Source organism: Polistes canadensis, unplaced genomic scaffold (genome assembly GCF_001313835.1).
Source record: "Polistes canadensis isolate GaletaPanama2010 unplaced genomic scaffold, ASM131383v1 scaffold_89, whole genome shotgun sequence".
NCBI lineage: Eukaryota > Metazoa > Arthropoda > Insecta > Hymenoptera > Vespidae > Polistes > Polistes canadensis.
In genome coordinates, this window is record NW_014569636.1 from 262,976 (window position 1) to 284,205 (window position 21,230).

At 29.6% G+C, this 21,230-nt stretch overlaps 3 protein-coding genes across 7 annotated transcripts; all 3 read right to left on the reverse strand.

Moving 5' to 3' along the window:
* Positions 1–1,146, reverse strand: LOC106786949 (DDRGK domain-containing protein 1). Its single transcript, XM_014748859.1, has 2 exons — positions 931–1,146; positions 1–802 (listed from the first exon to the last, which is right to left on the reverse strand). Exons 1-2 carry the CDS (start codon positions 1,013–1,015, stop codon positions 48–50), a joined length of 840 nt encoding a protein of 279 aa, XP_014604345.1. The 5' UTR covers positions 1,016–1,146; the 3' UTR covers positions 1–47.
* A 624-nt stretch (positions 1,147–1,770) lies between these two features.
* On the reverse strand, positions 1,771–8,207 carry LOC106787006 (integrin beta-nu-like). 4 transcript variants are annotated; one of them, XM_014748977.1, is made up of 13 exons: positions 7,875–8,207; positions 6,278–6,457; positions 5,958–6,199; positions 5,190–5,475; positions 4,946–5,110; positions 4,380–4,835; positions 4,039–4,201; positions 3,782–3,948; positions 3,463–3,635; positions 3,130–3,329; positions 2,781–2,893; positions 2,612–2,703; positions 1,771–2,532 (listed from the first exon to the last, which is right to left on the reverse strand). In XM_014748977.1, exons 2-13 carry the CDS (start codon positions 6,446–6,448, stop codon positions 2,388–2,390), a joined length of 2,373 nt encoding a protein of 790 aa, XP_014604463.1. In that variant the 5' UTR covers positions 6,449–6,457; positions 7,875–8,207; the 3' UTR covers positions 1,771–2,387. The 4 variants fall into 4 exon arrangements, with proteins under 4 accessions (XP_014604463.1, XP_014604464.1, XP_014604466.1 ...); XM_014748978.1 differs by lacking the exon at positions 7,875–8,207 and adding an exon at positions 6,573–7,522; XM_014748980.1 differs by lacking the exons at positions 5,958–6,199; positions 6,278–6,457 and having other exon boundaries at positions 1,772–2,532; positions 7,875–8,206.
* A 635-nt stretch (positions 8,208–8,842) lies between these two features.
* On the reverse strand, positions 8,843–21,230 carry LOC106787008 (short-chain dehydrogenase/reductase family 16C member 6-like). 2 transcript variants are annotated; one of them, XM_014748981.1, is made up of 8 exons: positions 20,981–21,230; positions 18,391–19,080; positions 15,726–15,850; positions 14,449–14,559; positions 10,614–10,775; positions 10,386–10,471; positions 10,139–10,255; positions 8,843–10,057 (listed from the first exon to the last, which is right to left on the reverse strand). In XM_014748981.1, exons 2-8 carry the CDS (start codon positions 18,638–18,640, stop codon positions 9,868–9,870), a joined length of 1,041 nt encoding a protein of 346 aa, XP_014604467.1. In that variant the 5' UTR covers positions 18,641–19,080; positions 20,981–21,230; the 3' UTR covers positions 8,843–9,867. The 2 variants fall into 2 exon arrangements, with proteins under 2 accessions (XP_014604467.1, XP_014604469.1); XM_014748983.1 differs by lacking the exon at positions 20,981–21,230 and adding an exon at positions 19,689–19,882.

The window sequence follows — 21,230 nt, forward strand, 5'->3', positions numbered from 1 at the left end:
AAATGATATCTCTCTCTAATTTCTATAAAAGTTATTACATATATAGTTTAACTCGGACCTATATTAATTAATGTATTCGAATGTTCAGATAGTTCCGAAATACTAACTCTACCACGTTGTTTAATAAATTTAACAACAGCATCAAGTTCGCTTTCCGTAATGTAAATGAATTTTCCTTGATCGTCTATAACTCCAGTTAGCTCACCTGACTTTTGCCATTCTAAGATCTTATCTATTACGAATGCTGTTTTTAAGGAAAAATGTGCAGCTACGTCTTCCATATAGACTACTTTTTTTAATTTAACATATTCTTTAATATCGTCCAACAAAATATTCTGATCCTCTTGGAAACCTTCCTCCTCTACGCTAAACATTTCTTTCATTTTTAAATATTCTTCTTGTTCCTGTTTTTCCTTTAATTCTCTAAGTTTCCTAGCTTCTTCCTCTTGACGTTTTTCCTCATCTTGTTCTTCTTCGCGTTGCTTATCTCTTTCCTTTTGTCGTTTCTCTTCCTCTTCTTTACGCTTTTCTTGTTCGTGTTTAATTATTTCCTTTTGCGCTTTCTTTTCAGCTTTGGCTGCTAACTTTGCACGCTTCTTAGTACCCAATTTACCATCAGATACAACTGTCGGTGTATCTACTTCTACTTCATTATTTTCTATTTGTCTATTCTCATTCGCATTAATTTGATTATTTACTGCTGCATGTACACGATGACGTACATTTCTGTTACCAACTACTCGTCTCACTTGACGACGTTCTCCAACTTGATCCTGAACATTAGGTCTTTCTTTATTTGCTCCTGTAAAAACAAATTCATTTTCTAATATCAATTGTTATTTTCATGATTGACGGCAATATGGACATTTTAAAAGTACCATAAGTTGTGTATTAAAACAAATTTATACACATAGTTGAATAAAACCTTACCTTGATTTCGACGAAGAAATATAGTTAACGCGATTATTAATGTTGTGATAACAATTACACAAAGTATCAGTAATAATATATCCATTTTTTAAGTAAGATTTTTCAATACTTTTATTAAAGAGGTTAGGTTTACTGAGAAATGCATAAATTTTAGTAAGCATCGATATCAAAGTTTTCTTTTTTATCGACACATAAAATAGTACAATTTTTGACCGTAGAAACGCTGGCCGGGCACCTTAACAGCAGAAAAAAATACAACAAATTTTTAATTAATAATAATTAATAATAATAAATAATAATAAGTAATTATTCATTTTTTTTTTCTGTTGGGGTTCCATGCCAACTTTTCAATGGTAATATAAATGCAGATGCAAATGCGTATGCATCGATAAAATCGATTCTAATTGCGACTAATTTCCGAAAATTTCGCGATTGAAACGACAATCAAGAATCATTTCAAAACTTCTAGTTGCATTTACGAATATTACATACGATAATAAAGTTGAAATGATATAAAAAAGGTTAATTCTTTTTATTACATTAAAAATAAATAGATATGGAGGAACTTGAAGATCCGAATTTGAAAAAAGGGAATGGAAAATTTTCTTTTTCTAATGGAGATACGTATGACGGAGATTACGCATTGCATCTAAATAAAGGCACTTTGGTCAAAGACGGTTAATAAAAATCATGAATTATTAGATATAAACGTATATGAAATATTTGAAAATAAATAATAATTTTATAGGCGAAGGGGTGTACGTTACTAATGACTATAATACATATAGTGGTAAATGGGAGAACGATAACTTTGCTGATGATAATTTTTTTATTTGGTAATAATACGATTTATAATATATCTTTTTTTTTTTATTATCGATTCATTTCAATGCTATTACTCTATTTTCTATATTTTTAACTGTACAAAAAAGTCATAACAACGGAACACAATATAAAGGGGGAATTGACGTGCGTGGACAGATGAATGGAAAAGGTTCCTACACTTTTCCTGACAATTCTTCGATACACGCAATTTGGTCTGAAAATAGGCCTGTTTTTGAGATTAAGTATCAAGATGCATTTGAATATATTTGGATCGTCAAAAGTATCTCGGATGACGTAAGAATATTTAATTAGTTTTATACAAATTTATATTAAAAATAAAACTATATATATTTTTGGTGCCAACTGCAAGGCACCCTGTTTAAATTAACATAAGTTAAATACAATTAAGTTTATTTTTTTGTTGGCAATTGCAGTCAATTTACTTTATGCCTAGCAATCATTTTTGGATTGAAACGTGTCAACAAGAAATATCCGACGATGTTCCTAAACAATCATCAATGTCCACTTTACCTCTAAGTATTTCTTCAAATAAATAATCCCACAACTTTTGTTTTTCTTTCGACCAAAATAATATATAACTTTGTAAATTTGATTCTGATTGTGAGTAAGAATTAATTGTCTTTATACGCCACTGGTACTTCGAATTGAGTCGTGGCAGGCCTAAACAATGGATTTTCATCTAAACAATATACAGTTTTCTGCTTTTCTAATACAAATTTAGCGTACTCTCTTTTATCTTGTATGGCAGTCCAACATCTAGAAATGTCAAGAGAAACAAAAATTATCACGCACAAACGAATTCATTTATTTATATCTTTTATTATATTTTACTTACTTCCATATACATAAACCTATAATACCCAGGATCAAAATGGCAATAAAGATGATCCCTGGTATAAATGCTGCATGCAACGACGTACGGCAAAACTAAAAAAAAAGAAGAAGAAAATTTCCAAAATCTAACTTTTAAATGTCAACTATCGTTGTTAAAAAGAGTCAAATACCTTGTTGGCAATTTTTAATGTCACGGTATTATCCTTGTTAAAATGATAAATGTAAGGAATGATGCAAGTTGTTCTTTCTTTGGTAGTTCTAATGAAACAGTAATGTTCGTGTCCTAGAAATTAATAAAAGTATGGTCATTGAAGGGTATCTTCGAATTTCGAAGCATGAAGAAAATGAAACAAAAATAGGAGTATTTTTATGCACTTTCTATAGAAACGTTACTCGTCTTAAAAACAATGCTATTGTTGTATGACATAGTTAGTATAGATCCTTTTTACACTTGGACTTTTGAATAATTAGAAAATGTTCTCTCATTTAACACATTGCAAAAGGAATGTAATTTTGTACCTGTATCAACAGTATCCACTCTTTCAATTTGATAGAAACTGGTGTTTGTCTGACACAGTTGTTCGGTATCTTGTGCAACTTCCACAGTTGCATTAACGCAAGAATCGTAAAGAATGCAAAGACCGCTACCACCAGAACTCGCTGACGATTCACAGAAAGTTCCACGATAAAATAGGCCATCGGCTGCTGTAGTATTACACCTGAAAGGAACACACGTGTCCCCGATAAGATAATATACTTATTGTTAGAATGAAAGGAACTGGTATTAGGTATTTATATACATGGCCGACTTTGACACAATTTTCTAATCGGCTAATAAAATAAATAACGAACCGACAATGGCCACAATCGCAATATCCGTGATTCCCGCAGATTTCATTGCTTCCTGGTGCAATGCAAAGTTTATTCTCCGATGGACATTGACAGCCATCTCCTTTCCAGCCTTCTATGCAATTACAAGTACCGCATTCGCATGTTCCTCGACCACCGCATTCGATTCCGTCAGTCTACCAACAATCAAATCATTTTTATACAATTGCCAGGACAATTTTCTCTTTACCAAAGTATATTTTAACTGATTATTTTAAATAAATAATAAAACACGTAATATATAAAGTATCTACACTAACGCGTTCCAAGAATAATTCTTTACCTTATCGCAAGGCGAGCATTCGCAGAATTGACCATTGTAACCGGCATCGCAATTACATCTACCACAAGTGCATTCCCCTTTACCCGAACAAACCTCCTCCGAGTCATCTTCCATGCATTGCAAACGATTTTCAATCCAAGAACTCTCGTCGCAATCGCACGTTTCTCCTACGATCCAAAAACGATCGACATTTGAATATATTATTTGATGTCATATAGAAGGAGTCAAAGAAAATGAAAGAAGGATAAATGATTTACCAGACCATCCAGGATCGCATTTGCAAATACCACATTCGTTTATCCCATTTTGACAACGCGAACTCTCCTGATCTTTGCAATTGCAACCGCACAACAGTTCGACTTGGACGATTATTTCGGATGCTTCTGACGCCAAGGCATCGTCTATTATCACTGTTTGTTTCTACCAGCACACGCGTACAACAGTATATAGATGGAAGATGGACACTTTCACTATCGCGAGATTCCTCACGCGATCGTGTGTGCAAAAATATCGTATTCTTTAATAAAACGTTTGCTACATATTTATCGATTTATTTCCAATCGAACAATTCTCTCGAGGACAAACGACTTTTACTTACCCAAAGAGTTTCATTTCTCGGACAGGATTCCATTGAAAAGACGACCTTGAAATCATATATTTGACCTTCTTGAATACCATCGCACTCGGCCGTATTTAATTGCATTCCATCCTTCCCGCAATTAGAAAAATATTCTAATTTCAATGGGCTAGTCGAGTTATCGCGAAAAACTAATTTCGATATGATCTCGTGATAAGAATTTTGAATAATTTCAAGAATATTCGAACTGTTACCAGCCAGAGTTGCTACTCTAGCTTTTTCTTTGAGCAAATCTGCCATCATTTCGTATTCCTCGCGACGATCCTCCGTGACAGCGAATATCAAATTGACTTTGTGTTCTTTGAGTAATCTTGATACTTCGCCTAACGAAGGATAATCGTATTCCTTGGCGAGAGAATATTGACCCTGTTCATCTAAATGGCATAGGAAATCCTGTCGATTAATGGCTCCTCCTAACTGGAATAATAATCAACTTCATTAGAACGAACGATCAAAAATAGAAATAGACAGTCGTGTATATAATATTTGTATGAATCTCATTTGTAAAATGTAGTTTTTTTAGTTACCTTTCCTTCGCCAGCAAAATGCAAGTATCCATCGGTAGCAAGAAGCATTAGTTTTCGTGCTTGATGTCCCCACCCGATAACGTTTTCGCAAACTATAGCTTGAATGACACCATCCAGACCACTTTCCAAATTATCAACATTACCGGTAACGTCGCTATTGTTCACCTGAAACAATCAGATTTCATTTTATTTTACCCAAAAATACTCTCTGATATGTAAATGGGTTTGAAAAATCCGCCCGTACCTTTCGTACGAATTCATTGACATCCCCGGTTAAAGGAAGATGATGTTTAAACGAATAAAGTGGAGCACACGTAGTATGTTGGCTTTTACAAGGATTATTTTCGTGTCCAGGAAAAATATACGGCATCAATGGCTTATCGACGTAACTACCAAACCCAAGACGAAAATTGTTCGTGAAATTTCCCAAAGTTCCTGCCATTTTTCTGCTCAAACCAACGAGAGTGTCTTTGTCGTCTCTCATCGACCATGTTAAATCCATCAAATAGTATAAATCTAACGGATAGTTTCTGTATCAGAAAAAAACAAAGATAAAAAATGTATTTTCATGAAATTTTCCCCAATAAATCGTGCATTATATCAAGTTAACACATTTAAGAATATTGCAGTGTTTGCTTTATTATTAAAATAATAATTTTTTGTGCGTATATGTATCTGTATCTATGCTGTATCTCGAAAACTAGAGTTTATACGTTGCAACCGATCCTATTTTTAGTATTCCCCGTACCAAATATACGCGAGAATGCACTAGGTCAAAATAGTTTTTTCCTGATATTTTTCTTTTTCTTTTCTTTTTATCAAGTTTCTCTTATCATAGGTGTAATAACAAATATTATCAATATTTGTTCGTATATTTCTAAGCTCGCATAAGATAAGAAAAGTAAACGCGACCTTCCTCGATTATTGGTATTAACAGTAAAAATATTTCTTAAAATATGACGATTATCTTGTTTTGACGTTTCCATTGAAAACAACTTTTTACCATGCTTACTTCGCCGGTCGATACTGAAGATTAATTTCCATTTTGGAATTTGGTCTTAGCTTGAGGTAAACCTTTTGCGGTTTCAATTGCACCGGTAATTGATTTTTCGCAACATCTTGAAAATCTTCATTTTCTATATACTGCATGTATGCGCTTGGTGCTTTTCTGATTTCTGCTATCGGACAACCAAATGCTTTTAATCGTTCCGGTAAATTGCATCTCGGTTTACCCAGAGTTGAATTTGAATACGACTACAAATATATTCAATATATTTCCACAATATTATATGATAAAAAATGGCAAAAGAATTAAAAATATAAAAAATGTACCCAATCACTGCACCAAGCACAAGAATCGTGAGCTTCTAAACAGCTTTCGCATGACTTTTGCGGTACACATAATCTCAAAAGTTTAGTTTCTTCCATGATGTAACACTTAACGACGGTACACGTGATTAGGAGGAGTATTGTAGTCAACGTCAAATAGTTCACGTACGTCATATCGCGAATCTGGAATCATTTATTTCATGTCAGATGTATAAAGAAAGAAAAAGAATACAACAAAAATTGAACGTGAGACGGATAAGTGATACAGGAAACTATTCTTGATTCTTCTTCGTTGTACCTTTTTCTTTTTTTGTTTTTTACAATTAGATAATAAATCTTTTCTCTTTTTGTTCTGTTTGCTTTTTTTTTTTAATTTCAACGTTACGATCTTCGTCGTAATATACGCGCGCGGAAATATTACGTCCGTTCGTAGTACGTAGATAGAACGATATAACGAACAATCCGAAATCGGATACACGTAATGCGAGAAATTAGAAGCTAAACGCTGCAACAGCGTTCTACGTTTAGCTTCTATACGTATACACGTTAACGTTATCTACTATACGATAACGATAAAATCTCGTATACTTGTGAATCGTTGATTTGGCAGAGCACACAAAAAAAAACAGGATCCCCCATTATGTACGTTGGAACCACTAATCGACCTTTTATGGGAAACCTTTGTTGGATTCACCGCGTAAAATTGACATGCATTGTTGTAAATGCATACGATGGTGCGTGCATCTTCCTTCGATCATAGTTTAAAGTAGACAGTTGTGGCAATAGGAATATTACTTTCTAAGTTTTTACGACAAGAACGATAAAGAAATCGGCTCTAATGTAAATGAGTTAGAAATTGTTTATTAGTACGTTAGAACCTTTTTTTTACATTATAGATATATATTATAATTATCGAACGTAAAAAGTACGTGATGACTGATAATTGAACCATTTTATCACTATGACGATCAATTAAATATTCTTTATAAATATATTTTATGCTTCAAGGACATTTATGACGTACGTTTCACAGTAAAACAGAAGAGAAAAAGAAAAAAACAAAAGACGCGACTTCTGATTCTTCCTTCTTCCTTTTTAGTATGCAATCGATTCATTATCCCAATAAGAACACGCCACGTAATTAATACTGACACGCATAATTGCACACGCCCAAGTATACTTTTTATTTCTTATCTTACGCTACTTTTTTACCTTATTTATTTTCGTTTATTTGACATTTTTAACTTCTTGTCTTATGTATTATAGATATCAAAATTGTAATGTACAAATTTGACATTATTTATAATGTTCAAAGTATGTAGCATTATGATAATTTTAGTTATCTATGTCGTAATTATCGTTCAGAAAGTGTTCTATTCATTTCTATGAGTTAAATTTATGTTAGTTCCAATGTTGGAAGATTGCATACAATACTAACAAAAAGAAACTTCAAATAATTATCTATTAAAATTATTAATATATANATATATAATTTATTAATGTTAATTTTAACGTTATTAATCAATATTATATTTATTATGAATATTTTATTAAAATCAAATTCTTGCTTTTATGTTTGTAAGAGAATAGAAACACTCACATAATCGCATTGCTACGAAATGAAGATAATGTGTACTATCGACTGGTATGGTGCTGACATAATCGCAGTACTGGCCTATTTGGAATTGTGCATCTGTTTTACGTACACTTTGATTGTATCTCAAATGCTCGTTGATTGGACGAAGACGAATTAGGTTGCCACCGGAAAATTTATATCGATTTATGAAATTTTAATAATTCTAACAATAACCATTATTATTATTCGAGCAATTTTTGAGACATCCCATGCGTAACGAATTTTAAAATAGAATATATCGTAGAATAAATTAATTGCAATATATTTTTCTCTTTGTTAATAAACTTTCATAATTATCAACATAACAATAAACTAAAGATTATATCAGAATATCGTATTACGAAAAAAGTGAAATCAATTCGTAATAACTTAACTTTCAGTTATAATATTATCATATATTATAATTAATTATACAGGAAGAAGAGGTAGAGAGAAACAATATAAATAAATAAATATTTTTAATGTAAAATTAGCGAATAATTTATCTCTTTTATATGTTTATAATAGAATATGTTAATTATCAATTAGTTTAGCATACAAAATGTTGAATCGAATTGTTATTTATTACAATATATCACCTAATCACAATGCACATTAAATTTTTTTGCATATGAAATTAAGAATAAATAAACTTAGGGGAATGAGATGTAATACAAGTGAAATCTTAAACATGCTATTAATATGACTTTTTATTATGCATAAATGTATTTTAGTTACAAGACTTTTTTATACCCTTATGTTACATACAAACAAAAAATTAATTGCTCTATTCATAATAATTAATTATGTGCTCCTATACATTTATTCCTTTTTATATATATATATTTGTTGTTAACCTTATATAAAAGTATGACTTAAAATCTTATACGTCTGTACAATATTTGAAATAATTAATCTTAATTCAATATGCATATTTTTTCATAATATATCTGATAAAACATTGCTTTATTATTTATATTGATAATTAATTTATTTATTATTTTAAGAATAAAAATTAACTTAGAGATAAGACAAAAACCAATTAGAATTATACTGCTTGCTATTAACGTTGCTAGCTACCGATCAGTGATGCACAACCTTTTTAATTATAAAATATCGCATATGCGTTTGGATTTTGGCATATAAAATTGTTCGAGAATTTTGGTAGAGGATTAAACAAGCCTTGATCAATAAATCATGATTACTATTTTGTTTTTTTGGGGGGAATCTTTATGACGGATTGTGCTTCACTATTATAAATCTACATCCCTGATTTGTATCATATACAAAAAACGCTTTAATTAATTAATTATATTTAAATTTTTATTGTAATGGGTTTCCTTGTAACAAGAACGCACGATTGTAATATGATGACACTTTCATTTTGTTCATTAAATTCAAATTTTCATTACTGTCGTATAAATAAAGTTCGATTGATTTGTCATCGAACACTATGAACTAATTAACAATACATTATTATGTTTAACAATTGATTGTGTGGAAATATGTTAAAACATTTCCAATACAATAATTTACATATTGCAACGCGACAATCGTTTTTTATGTTTTTTTCTTTTCTGTAACACGTTATCGAGTTTCATATCAACACATAAGCAAATAAATAAAACAATTATTTATCTCTGCAATATAATAAAATCGAATGAAAATAATAACACGCAAAAGTATTGAAAGTTCCATCGAAAGAATCGTTGCGAGTGTCTCGAACAAACTATCCGTTTCATGTTTTTATCGCTAAAAATTACGTTGATGATATTTATAAAGCAATTATAATTAATAAGAGCTATCTATGTGTGGTACAAAATTACAAGTTTCTGTTGTTTTTCCGTTTCGCAGTCTTTTTACAACGACATATTATATAAAAGTTCTATAAAACATGTAGAAAGAAAATTTGACCCGTCCCGTTTTCCCGTTCCGTTTCCTCCCCCCCCCTCTCATCCACCCTATGGGAGAAAAATTTCTATGGTTCTCTTTCCGAACTGGAAATATGCCTGGTCAATTGTTGATGAATCGCAGCATCGTTCTGATCCTTGACAGGTATTTCTTTCGTTTTCTTATTAGTCGTAGATTTATCGTTTGTTTCGTAATTAGGTAAAATATCTTTGACCATTGTACGAAAGAGTTTACTAACGCATGGCCATGGGAAAATCCTGAAATAAATTTTCATATTTGATCGTTTCTCGTTATTGAAATATTTCAATTGATAGTGTAAGTAGTAAACGTTGTAATACCATTTTAAAGGTACGACGAAATGAAAGAAATTCGGTATCATCACCAATTTACGATTGCATCGCAACGACATTATGGTTATTTCTGCTACATCGTTTGGACTGAGTTTTGGTAAAGATCTGTAATAATATAACCAAAAGAAAAAATAAAGAAATATAATATTCGCTGTTATTATTATATATATATTTAAAAATTGATTGATTGATTTTGAAAGAAGTTTTAAAGGAAAATAATGAATAAAATTCTTACCCGGAGTATCTGTTGCCGAACATGGCGGTACTGCGTAAGAAATACGGACATATTGCAGTTGTATTAATGTTATCGTATCCTTCGTACTAAAAAAACAAAAGGAACACACATAATGGAGATTTGATTTGAAAATATTATAATAAAAGGTTTAATATTAATTGATAGAAGACATTAATCCCGTTCGGTCTAAGAAATAATGGAATAAAATGAAAGAAAAAGAGAACAAACCTCCAATTCTATTCTCAATCCTTCATCGAATCCAACAACAGCGTGTTTAGAGGTACAGTAATCAACCAATTTAGGAATCCCCGCGAAACCAGCCATACTTGCTATACTAACAATATGACCTTTGTTACTTTCCATCATAGCCGGAAGGAAAGCTTTCACTGTCTGCAAAAAAGGAATTTCTATTATAGTTCGATATGTAGGGACTATTATTACGAATGTAAATAATAATCATCTGCAAAATCTCTCTAGTATTTATAATTTATTATAAAATCCCATTTTCTGATGGGGATCAAGTTCGAGAATATAACATTTCAACGAATACCATATTATTGGAGAGTTGAATACAGTGTTGGGAATAATACGAGCTGATTAAATCCTGATTGGAAAGGGACATTAGAAAGTGGTGGTTCATTCCAGTTATCTTTATCGGAATAACCATGACTCTCGTCGAGATTTTCGTCGTTTTTTTTTTATTTCAATTTATTTGGAAATAAATTAAGAATTTATAAAAGAAGATTTCCTAATTTGACAATAACCATTCGATATTCGTGGCCTCGCTCTATTTTTTCCGTTCGAGTGCCTCTAATGATAATCTTAAGTTTTTACTCGATATTATATTCATTCAATACTGTGCATACATTAATTTCACTTTTATTTCCTTGCCCGAGAAAAATAAGACGATTGATTTTTTCTTTTTTTTAGATGGTAACGAATTCTCTAAGAAATTCGATGGTAGTTAGTTTAAAGGCAAGTTTATATTTATGGGATAACATAAATTAGTAGAAACTTGAAAGTTAATTTAATGTTAATATATATATTTGTTTGTTATTCTGCATACTAATTTTTGGCTTAGTACCGTTAAGAATGAAAAAAAAGATCGTTGATTCCTCGTTATCATAGAAAATATCTGAATTTATTCATCAATGCTAATTGACTCGATTAAAACCGGATATTTTTGTCAAAATAAATGACACTGATTATGTAAACGAAATTTTTTGCATGCAGGTTTCTTGCATTTGTATTTTGTTTATATATTATCCGATTATGATCATATAATTAATTGTACTCACCATCACAGGGATATACTACACATTACCGATTTTTTCGAATTTAACACGATTTTAATCTATATAAATTTCTTATTTCGGTTATAATAAATGTTAATTACTTTCATTTTATTTATATCAAGAGTAAATTTAACTTTATGAAAATCGATATTTACTTTCTAGTTTTCGTATATAACATATCCATTTCATAAATTTCGTAATGGTAAAAAAATGTGAAAGAGATAGATGTTGAAGATGAAAAGAATTATGAAGATTCTCGAACTAATCATCATAATAATTAAGGAGCTATTATTAAAATGAATTCATGAACAAGCTTCGAGATGTTTTTAAAAAACAAGTTTAGTGTCATTTAACATATGTTGAATATTTAAATTATTTGATTTTTTACATTATAAATAGTTTATTTTTCAGGTAATTTTTGAGAAACAAGAATTTTGTTACTTTGAATAGAAAATACTTTTTATACAGAAATATTATAGAAACAGGTTCTGATTCTACAATCAGAACAGAAACATTAGTTTCTAAAACACAATTTATTAACTATAGATGAAACAGAATCATCAATAACATTTAACGAATAATTATTTCCAGAAATTTGGAGAGAGAAAATATATATTTAATCTTTTAATTCATTAACATAATATCAAAATGCTAGAAATATTTTTTACTTTTAATGGATTTGCGTTAACAGTGTAATAAATATACTCGTCATCTGTATGAAAACAAAGAAAAAAAAAGAAAAAAAGAACAAACAAAAAAAATAAATTGGTTGGTTAATTTGACATTATTTGGATTAATTTTGAAGCATCCTGTAGTGAAGTATAAGTAATGAAGTATACCGTTTGATGAAGTATCACCATAGACAGAAGTATTACAATTTTAACGCAAAATAAGAAAATAATTTAACACGATTTATATTTACATTATAGAAATGATTCTGCAAGTTAGCCATATTGGGAAAAATCCAAATGATGATCGCATCATCCCCATTTAAACGTAATTGCACAAATATAATCCGAGTGTTAGTGGGTTAAATTACAAAAGAAATAACGCGGTTGTTTTTGCTCGTTTTAGAGTTGGATTTTAGAGCTGAAATTATACAGTCATATTACCTTAGACGAGTATGGGTTTTGTTGGAAGAGTTAGAGTGTGTTGTAATTTGAAAAGACAAGAAAATATGGCAACGCGACACGAGTTAGTTAGTGTCTGTACTCATCTGACCGGTTTTCAGTATCTGACCGACGGCAATGAATCCAACCAACACAACTAAAATGTAAAAGAAACTCGAACATCTTGGTTTATCCTCTCACCGATATTTCTTTACACAGGGGTCCTTGAGAGAATCTGACGAATGTATTCAACGACATACAAAAAAAAAATCTCTCATACAAATACTTCAATATTAAAAAAAATTCGAACTGTTTAATGATATTACTATTAGCACTCATTATGTTTGCTCGCTTCTTTTTATTTTATTGTTGTTGATTTTATTATAATTGATATCGATTGTGTGTGTATCTAATACAGTGTTTCTCAATTTATGTGCTCGTGTTTCAATATTTAATGGATAGGATACAACAATGGTGTTGTATATACCAGTGGTGCTATTTTAAAAGTAATAATTGATTGGTGAGATACATTTGTGTGACGATAGTTGTCCTTGTGAATTATATCCCGGTAACAGTTTTTCCTTTTTAAATAATGCATTGCATAGTGACCTAATTCTATCCTAACTGGTTGTTTAAAATTAAATTAGGTCGCGCTCGTAAAATGATTCCAACAATATAGATGGTTCAATAGTATATATGACGTTGAATTATCGAGCATCGGCGTATCTAAAATGAGTTTTTAGTTTGTAATTCTGGTGTGTATAGCTCGGGTATAAAAGTAATCTATAGCAATCGCGTAAAATCTAATAACGATCGTATTCCAATTTGCAAAATGAATTTCTTTTCCGTTAGATCGTAAAAACGTTTATCTGAAGAATTAAAGTTTACAAATGTATTCGCGTCGATTAATTTTTGTATGCGATCGATAGCTTAAAAAATAAATACGCGGATTTACAAAAGGATGATATAAAAATATATGGATAAAACAAAAATACTAGTAGTAAAAAAAAAGAAAATAACAATAACCGATAAATCACGGTAGAAAAAAAATATATCCGCTGATAAAAGTTTGATTTTCTCAATCTTCCGCGCGAACAAAACAACGATTATTATAAACAACCAGTTACAACACATGGGACTAAATATAGGAGATCTTAAATATCGAGTTTCGGCTACAGCAGAAAATCTATATTCGAAAACAGGTTGGAGAAAACAATCCGCTAAGAGAATTGGGCCGTCATTTTTTATTTTTATTTTATGAAATGTAAAGTCAAGGTTCACTTGAAAAATGGGATGAAAGTTGGGAACAAGTAATTGAAGAAGTTGCGAAGGTTGAATTAGGTTAAAAACACTATGATGTAACACGTGATATAACAAATGTCACATGAAGTAACGTAATTGTCGATTTGTAATGGGGATAAATCTGACGTCATGGTCAAATGGCCCCTCCCCCTCCAACCACCTCTTCTTCTTCGCGTGTGCGATTATTTTCTGACAATGCTTTTTTATCAAGGTTAATCAACAACGTCAGTTTTTTAACTTACAAAAAAAAGAAATGTTATAAAGATTATGACATTAATATTAATAATTGACCCTATCGCAATCAAAAATTGATTAAATGTATTTTGAAATATAAAAAAGGTATAATAAATAACTTACCCAAAAATGACTCATGATATTGACATCTATCGTACGTTTTAGAAGATTATCCGGTGTTTCGCAGAATTTCATACCGTTCACTACACCTGCATTATTGATCAAGATCGATACCTGCAAATTAAACATAAACATGAATTGAAATAACAAGGAGAAATAATGGAATAAGAATAAGAAACAGGATTTTGTACATAATCAACGATATATGAGTTCTATGATATAATTATTTGGAATTATACGATAATCATATACGAATCGTGATAGTATGTACATTGCGATTTATTACAATGATTTTAACAATGGAATTTCAAGGAGCTTCGATCACATATCTCGTTGCGAAAGATTACGCGATTTCCTTGTTACGTTTTAAAAAAAAAAATGTTTCTCCAAGTTTGTTAAATAATGAATTTTTGATTCGTATCAAAAATTGTTAAACAAATGTTAATAAGACGCGAATTTCTCCGGATTACTCAATATAATTCAAGAAGAAGAAGAAGAAGAAGAAGAACTGGTTTCCTGAATCACTCTGAATAAACATACTATGTAAGCCATTGCGAATCCTTAACCGATTGAATATATAAAAGTGAAAGTAGGTACAGGAAAGGTCGATGACAACAGAAAGAAAGATTTCGATCGTGCTGCAAGATCATGAATTTGTACAATCAAATATTATTAATGCTTTTATCAAACACAAAAGAGTGCACTTTAATTTAATATAAGTTTCATTAAAATCTATTCACTTTTAGTATAAAAAATATTTACCGAAACTTTTCAAAGAATGTACAAAGATGCACAATTTACAGCATTGCAATTTCTGATATTTAATCTCTGATATGTTTAAATAGTAATTTGATATTATATACTTATTATTATTGGTGCATATTTGAATAATGAATAAAGATAACTGTTGTCGCGAAAAACGATGGAGGAACAAAAATTAGTTTCGAAGAATCTTTGAAACAGGTCAGATCGAACTAAATAATGCTATACGATTGTATATATTACAGCGATGTGGCGTAACTTAGGCTTTCATAATGTTCTCCCAGGATAAAATGGAATCTACTATCTTTTTCTAGGCGAGTAGGTAAGTAAATACTTGAGACTGTAAGACGAGAACATAGTATTCATTCGTAGTAAAAGCTATATAAACTCGAAAAGAGAGTGGCACGCGATCTCTCTAAACAAAAGTTCGAAATCAAATTGATAACTACTTTCGAAATACGAATTGCTTTGATTTCTTCTTTTTTTTTTTCACGATATTTTGAATATCTTCTTCTTACCTTGCCAACCTCTTCTCTTAAGAGTGCTGCTTTCTTATAAATATCCTCGCGATTGCAAAGATCGCAAACATAACCGTAACAGGTACCACCCGCAGCTTCGACTAATTTCACTGTTTCTTCGATACCTGAAAAGTAATAAAAAATGTAATATTTACATCATTTATTTTATAGCATTATCCTTTTGTTTAATAATTCAAATTCATTATGATTCACACGATTTTAATTATAATTGATTAACTATCCGAATATTAGAAATATATAATCGCTCATCCATGACCAATTAAAAGTTGTATTGTCCTAAATCAACTACCGTAACTAACTAATTCGTATTTCTGTTTGGTTTAAAAAAGATATAGGAAAAAGGAAAAGAAGAAAAATGATACAACATCCACGCACATTCGTGTTTGACAAATTTAATTAATTATTATCTTTACCTTTTGTTATATCCGATATGTCTTTGTAAGAGGTGAAAACTCTATTAGGGAGAAATTAGAAAGTAACAACGGGTATAACAGAAATAAGACACATTTATGCGCTCATGCTTAACACGACGAAAGTTTGAAAAAATAAACCTATATATATATATGTTACCTTTATTATATGATTTATTTCATTTAATATAAAAAGAAAAAAGAAAGGGGAAATGTTTGAAAAATAAATAAGAGAAGTTATAATATTATTATTACGGAAAAACAAATGAAATGAAACTTCAAATGTTAGTAGGATAAAATACCTGTACGAAAATTTTCACTTCTGTGTCATATCTTTAAGAATCTAGTTTCCCTCTGAAGTATAGGATCTTAATACAAGTAAAAGTTTCCTCGTTGAAACGAGAAACGGTTCGTTCGTGGTAGAATCGTATATATATATGCTACTATAGTATTCTCAAACACTTATAATACCTCAACGTCGTCACAGATGCAGCAGACAGTAGGACACTGACCTACCTCGTGTTGACCTAATCAATTACTTTTTTTTCTTTTTACAATTAGTACATTCGTACGTGTAAACAATATGTATATTTTAGCATTACCCACCCAACCCCGAAAAATTCATTCAATTTCTAATTTATTTGACATTTTTTTATCTCGAGTGTTTGTTTTATTTTGCGAATTTGTTCATTTCTTTTTTTACGCGTATAATTTATACAATTTTAATAATTATCAAAATTAGCGAATTAATATATGGTATTTAATTGATTGTTCATATAAATTGTGAATTGCCTGGAAAGTTCATGTCGCTATTAGAAATAATTTGTTGCCCGAGAAATAAACTAAAACTGTATTTGTTAAGAGGGGGAGAAATATGAGCTTCAGAAAATAATATAAAGTAAAGAAATCCTTGAAATAAAACGAAAGGATAATATTCATTTTTCTTACCTATATATATATATATACAAGAAATTGTTGTCTCTTTTATTTCTTTAACTAATTTGAAAATTACACAGTTAATTGACACAGTTAATTGACACAGTTAAATATTTGAAATTCGTAGTTTCTATTTTTAAGTATTATAATTTTAATTCTTACGTATACTACTTGGATTAAATTTTGTTTTATAGTATATACATATATATATACATGTTACTTTATATATGTTAATTTGTGAAATAAACGATTAAACTTTTGAAATGACTACGCTGACCTATTAAAAGTATTAAAAAAAGACAGAGAATTACACAGTTCGAAAGTAAATAATATATATATATATATAAATTTAAAAACGAGAGGAATAATTAATTTTGCTGAAATTTGGGCCGTCAGATAATTTAGACCGGTTTTTCCACTTTCTAGGCGGTTTCTAAAAATGGGCTACAAATAACGTGCCACTCAAGTCATTCGGTTAATTTCACGAATCGCAGTTTATATAAATGCTTGCTTATATAAAATAAAACAATTGCAGATACTTAATTAATACAAATAACAGCAAAATCAGAAGAGTTATGTAGCAGAACCATAATCGTTTGTTGAAGATGATTTTGGAGGTAACTTAAATATTCTTCTGCACAACACGTAAATAATATCAGAGGTATTAGGTACAGAGTTGTTTTCGGCGTTTGAACTTCCGTTTTTTCAAGAATAAAAATATGATCAAAGCGAATCTATGAACATTCGTTGCTCGTTTTTCTTCCTTTTTCCTTTTAACTATCCCTTGGAAGACTCATAAAAGAAGACGAAGATACACACATTCTTTTTTATCTTCGGATACGACACGAAAATATAGATAGATATTGATTGTAACCAAATAAAAGAATATTTTCCTTATACTTGGGATTCAATTTCAATTGATTAGGGCAATCACGCGAATCCTATATACAATTAAATATAAAATATTCCAGTATCATTTTCAAACAACAGACGTGTAAAATTTGTAGAACAAAAATTTCGGTTTCATACTTTTTACATTTGCTAATTGTTAGTATTGAAAAATAAAATAAGTTGAATAATTTAAAAAATACGTTTCTCTGTGTATAAGAATTTAAATGAGCACTCTATTTACGAAGAAATACGAATGATTTCTAATCTATACTGGGAATAAAATACGTGTAAAAGGAGATAAATATTTAAAGATAAGAAATAAATAAGTAAAGTTCGGGTTGCTAGAGTATATTTTATTCTACGAAAGATTGAAACAGGTGAATAAGCAAAATATGAAATGGACTGACCTTCTTGGTTAATATCCCAGACAACTACGATAACTCCAAGATTAGCTAATCTTAGTGCCAGTAATCTTCCTAGACCTCCGCCTCCGCCTGTTACAAGTGCAACCTCGCCAGAAATGTCCTTCATTTGATACTTGACTGGAATAAATATTCTAACGATTCTTTCGACGATAATCTTCGCGCAGAACAAGAGAAAACTGATCGTATTATAAATCAAATGAAATAAACTCATTTTCTCGGTATCTTTTTCCATTATTTCTTTTTCCAATTACAAAGTAATAATATTTTTCTTCTACTTCTTATAACGTTGTTTTCTTTTCCTTTTATTCGATCACTTTGCATGTAATTATTGTCTGAGATAGTTATATAACGTTAATAATACTAAACAAAAAAAAAGACTAAAGTTTTTTCTCTGTTTTTTCTTTTTTTTCTTATACTTGAAGGATCCTTTTTAATTGCTTAGCTTGTTATGTATGCAAAGAACGTGGCGACAGACCTCGAAACGTAATCGAAACCTCTTTAAACACGTTTATACACTTAATCAGATACGTCGATGAATGAAACGATCAGTTTATTTTAACGTATCTAGAATTTGATATATTGTCGCACTTGCTTTTTATCTTCTTTATTGTTTTCTTCTTCTTCTTCTTTCTCAAGACGCAACAATTACTTACTTTCACGCAGTTTTATGACCTGCACAGAAAAAAATACAGAACGTTATTATCGATTCTTATCTAACAATAAGAAAACAAAATTATGGCAAAAAAATAGAGGTATGTTCAAACATATTTTATGTTAATCCACGTGGCTAATAATTATCTTCATTCGTAATTTATTTAATAAATTATTCGAGAAAGATTTTTTGGACAAAGTTTTCATTTGTTATTATCAATTTCATTATAATGTTATTTTATTTGCAATGGTAATTTATTGAAATCGTTAAGACGTTTCTCTCGATATTTCATTCAAGAAAGAAGTTGACGTTTGACACATTTGAAACATGTTTTTAGAAGATAACGTTTAGAAGATACCAACAAAATAATGGAAGAAAATGTTAAATGAGAAGACTTGCATGAGTTGGTAAAGTTTGCAGAAAATTCATCTCTTTTTCATTTTCACAAGAATATAATAAATCATTCATAAGTAAAAATGTTTATAAGGAAAAGCGAATTCTATAAGCTGTACGTTTGCATTTTTTTTCTTTTCATTATTTGTTTAAAAAAAGATCAACAGTAAAAAAGAATTTATTATGTAAAAAGCGTTGCATTTATTATAATCAATTTGCAATAATATAAACGTACCAATCGCGAAATAGATTCGTTTCTCGTGGATACGCTAATTCGTCACTTTCTAATATAACCATCACTTTCAATTTTCAATAAATGCTACTGTTGAATACTTTTCTTTTCTATCACGATGATTTATCGTTTCGTCGTAATCAAAATTATTTATTTTTTAATATGGTTACATATATATTCTATAGATATAAGCAAAATTATTTATTAAATAATATAAATATTTATATCGTTTAATTTTTTTTTATAAAATAATTTAAATATTTTTTCCATTGTTACGTCATTTATAATGAAATTACATGTGTTGTTAGATATGAATTCTACAAGATAATAACATTATTATAATATAAACATATTATTAATAAAATAATATTTATTTAAAAATTGATATTATTTTCACCTAATCGCGCGTACGAGATCATCTTAAAAACGTCATTTTCTTTTGGTATTTGTTCTTTCTTAATCGGTATCAATAAATACTTATTATTAAATATCGTTTGAATATTAATACTTTTTATGAGGATCATATTATTTTGTTTTAATAAACATTTATGATATACGAAAAATATTATATACAAGTTTTTGAATATAAATCGAGAGCAGTCAGTTTGCGAAGAACATTGGAATACCGGTTAGTTTTCCACAGAAACGATTGACTTTCACTGTACTTTACTCCAACCAGCTAGCTACTCGAGTATTAATAACATTTCTGATAAAAACTTAACATTGAAAAATAACAATCTGCGATAGTAAAAAAAATATCGAGCTATTACTTGTTCAAACATATTCGAAATATTGGCTAGTATATATAAAATGAATTTTTAAAAAATATAATCGAACGATATTGCATACTCGAATCTTCGAATTTAAATAATATTTTTACAACAAATTTATAATCGACGAGTTATAAATTGTTATTTGTCAAATAAAATATAATTAACTAACTTATAAATAATATCCTCTTGTGTCACAATTAGAAGCTATTTATTAAAATAAGATATATTTAAAAAAATTCTAATTTGAAATGTTCGATGATAAAACAAATGAACGTAAGCGTGAAGATCTTTAGAAACATAAATAGAAAATTATTTTGGTCACGTATCAGATGCATACATATATATACAAAAGAAATAGAAGAGCATTCATAAAATTAATTCAAAAATATTCGAATTTATCTCAATATTTTCTTGCGCTAATTTTGTGAATAATGTTAAGCCTAGTAATAGAAAAAAAAAAAAACAAAGTAAAAAAATAAATAATGTTCCAATGATTAAGATCATTTAGATAATAATACATACGTAAAAAGATCAATTATCCTTCCGTACTTTCCCGAAAAATAAAAAGAAAATAAAAATGAGCTATACGAAAGCGATTAAGCATTTGTATGAACGCGATAAATAATTATTCTTCGTAAGAAACAGGAACTCGTGTTCTCCGCACTACGACGGTCGACGATACACTGAAGACAACACTGAACAACTGTGCGAACTATACTATACGAAAGGTTTTCGCCTTCACCTCACAACGATATCGGATCTATGCAAAATG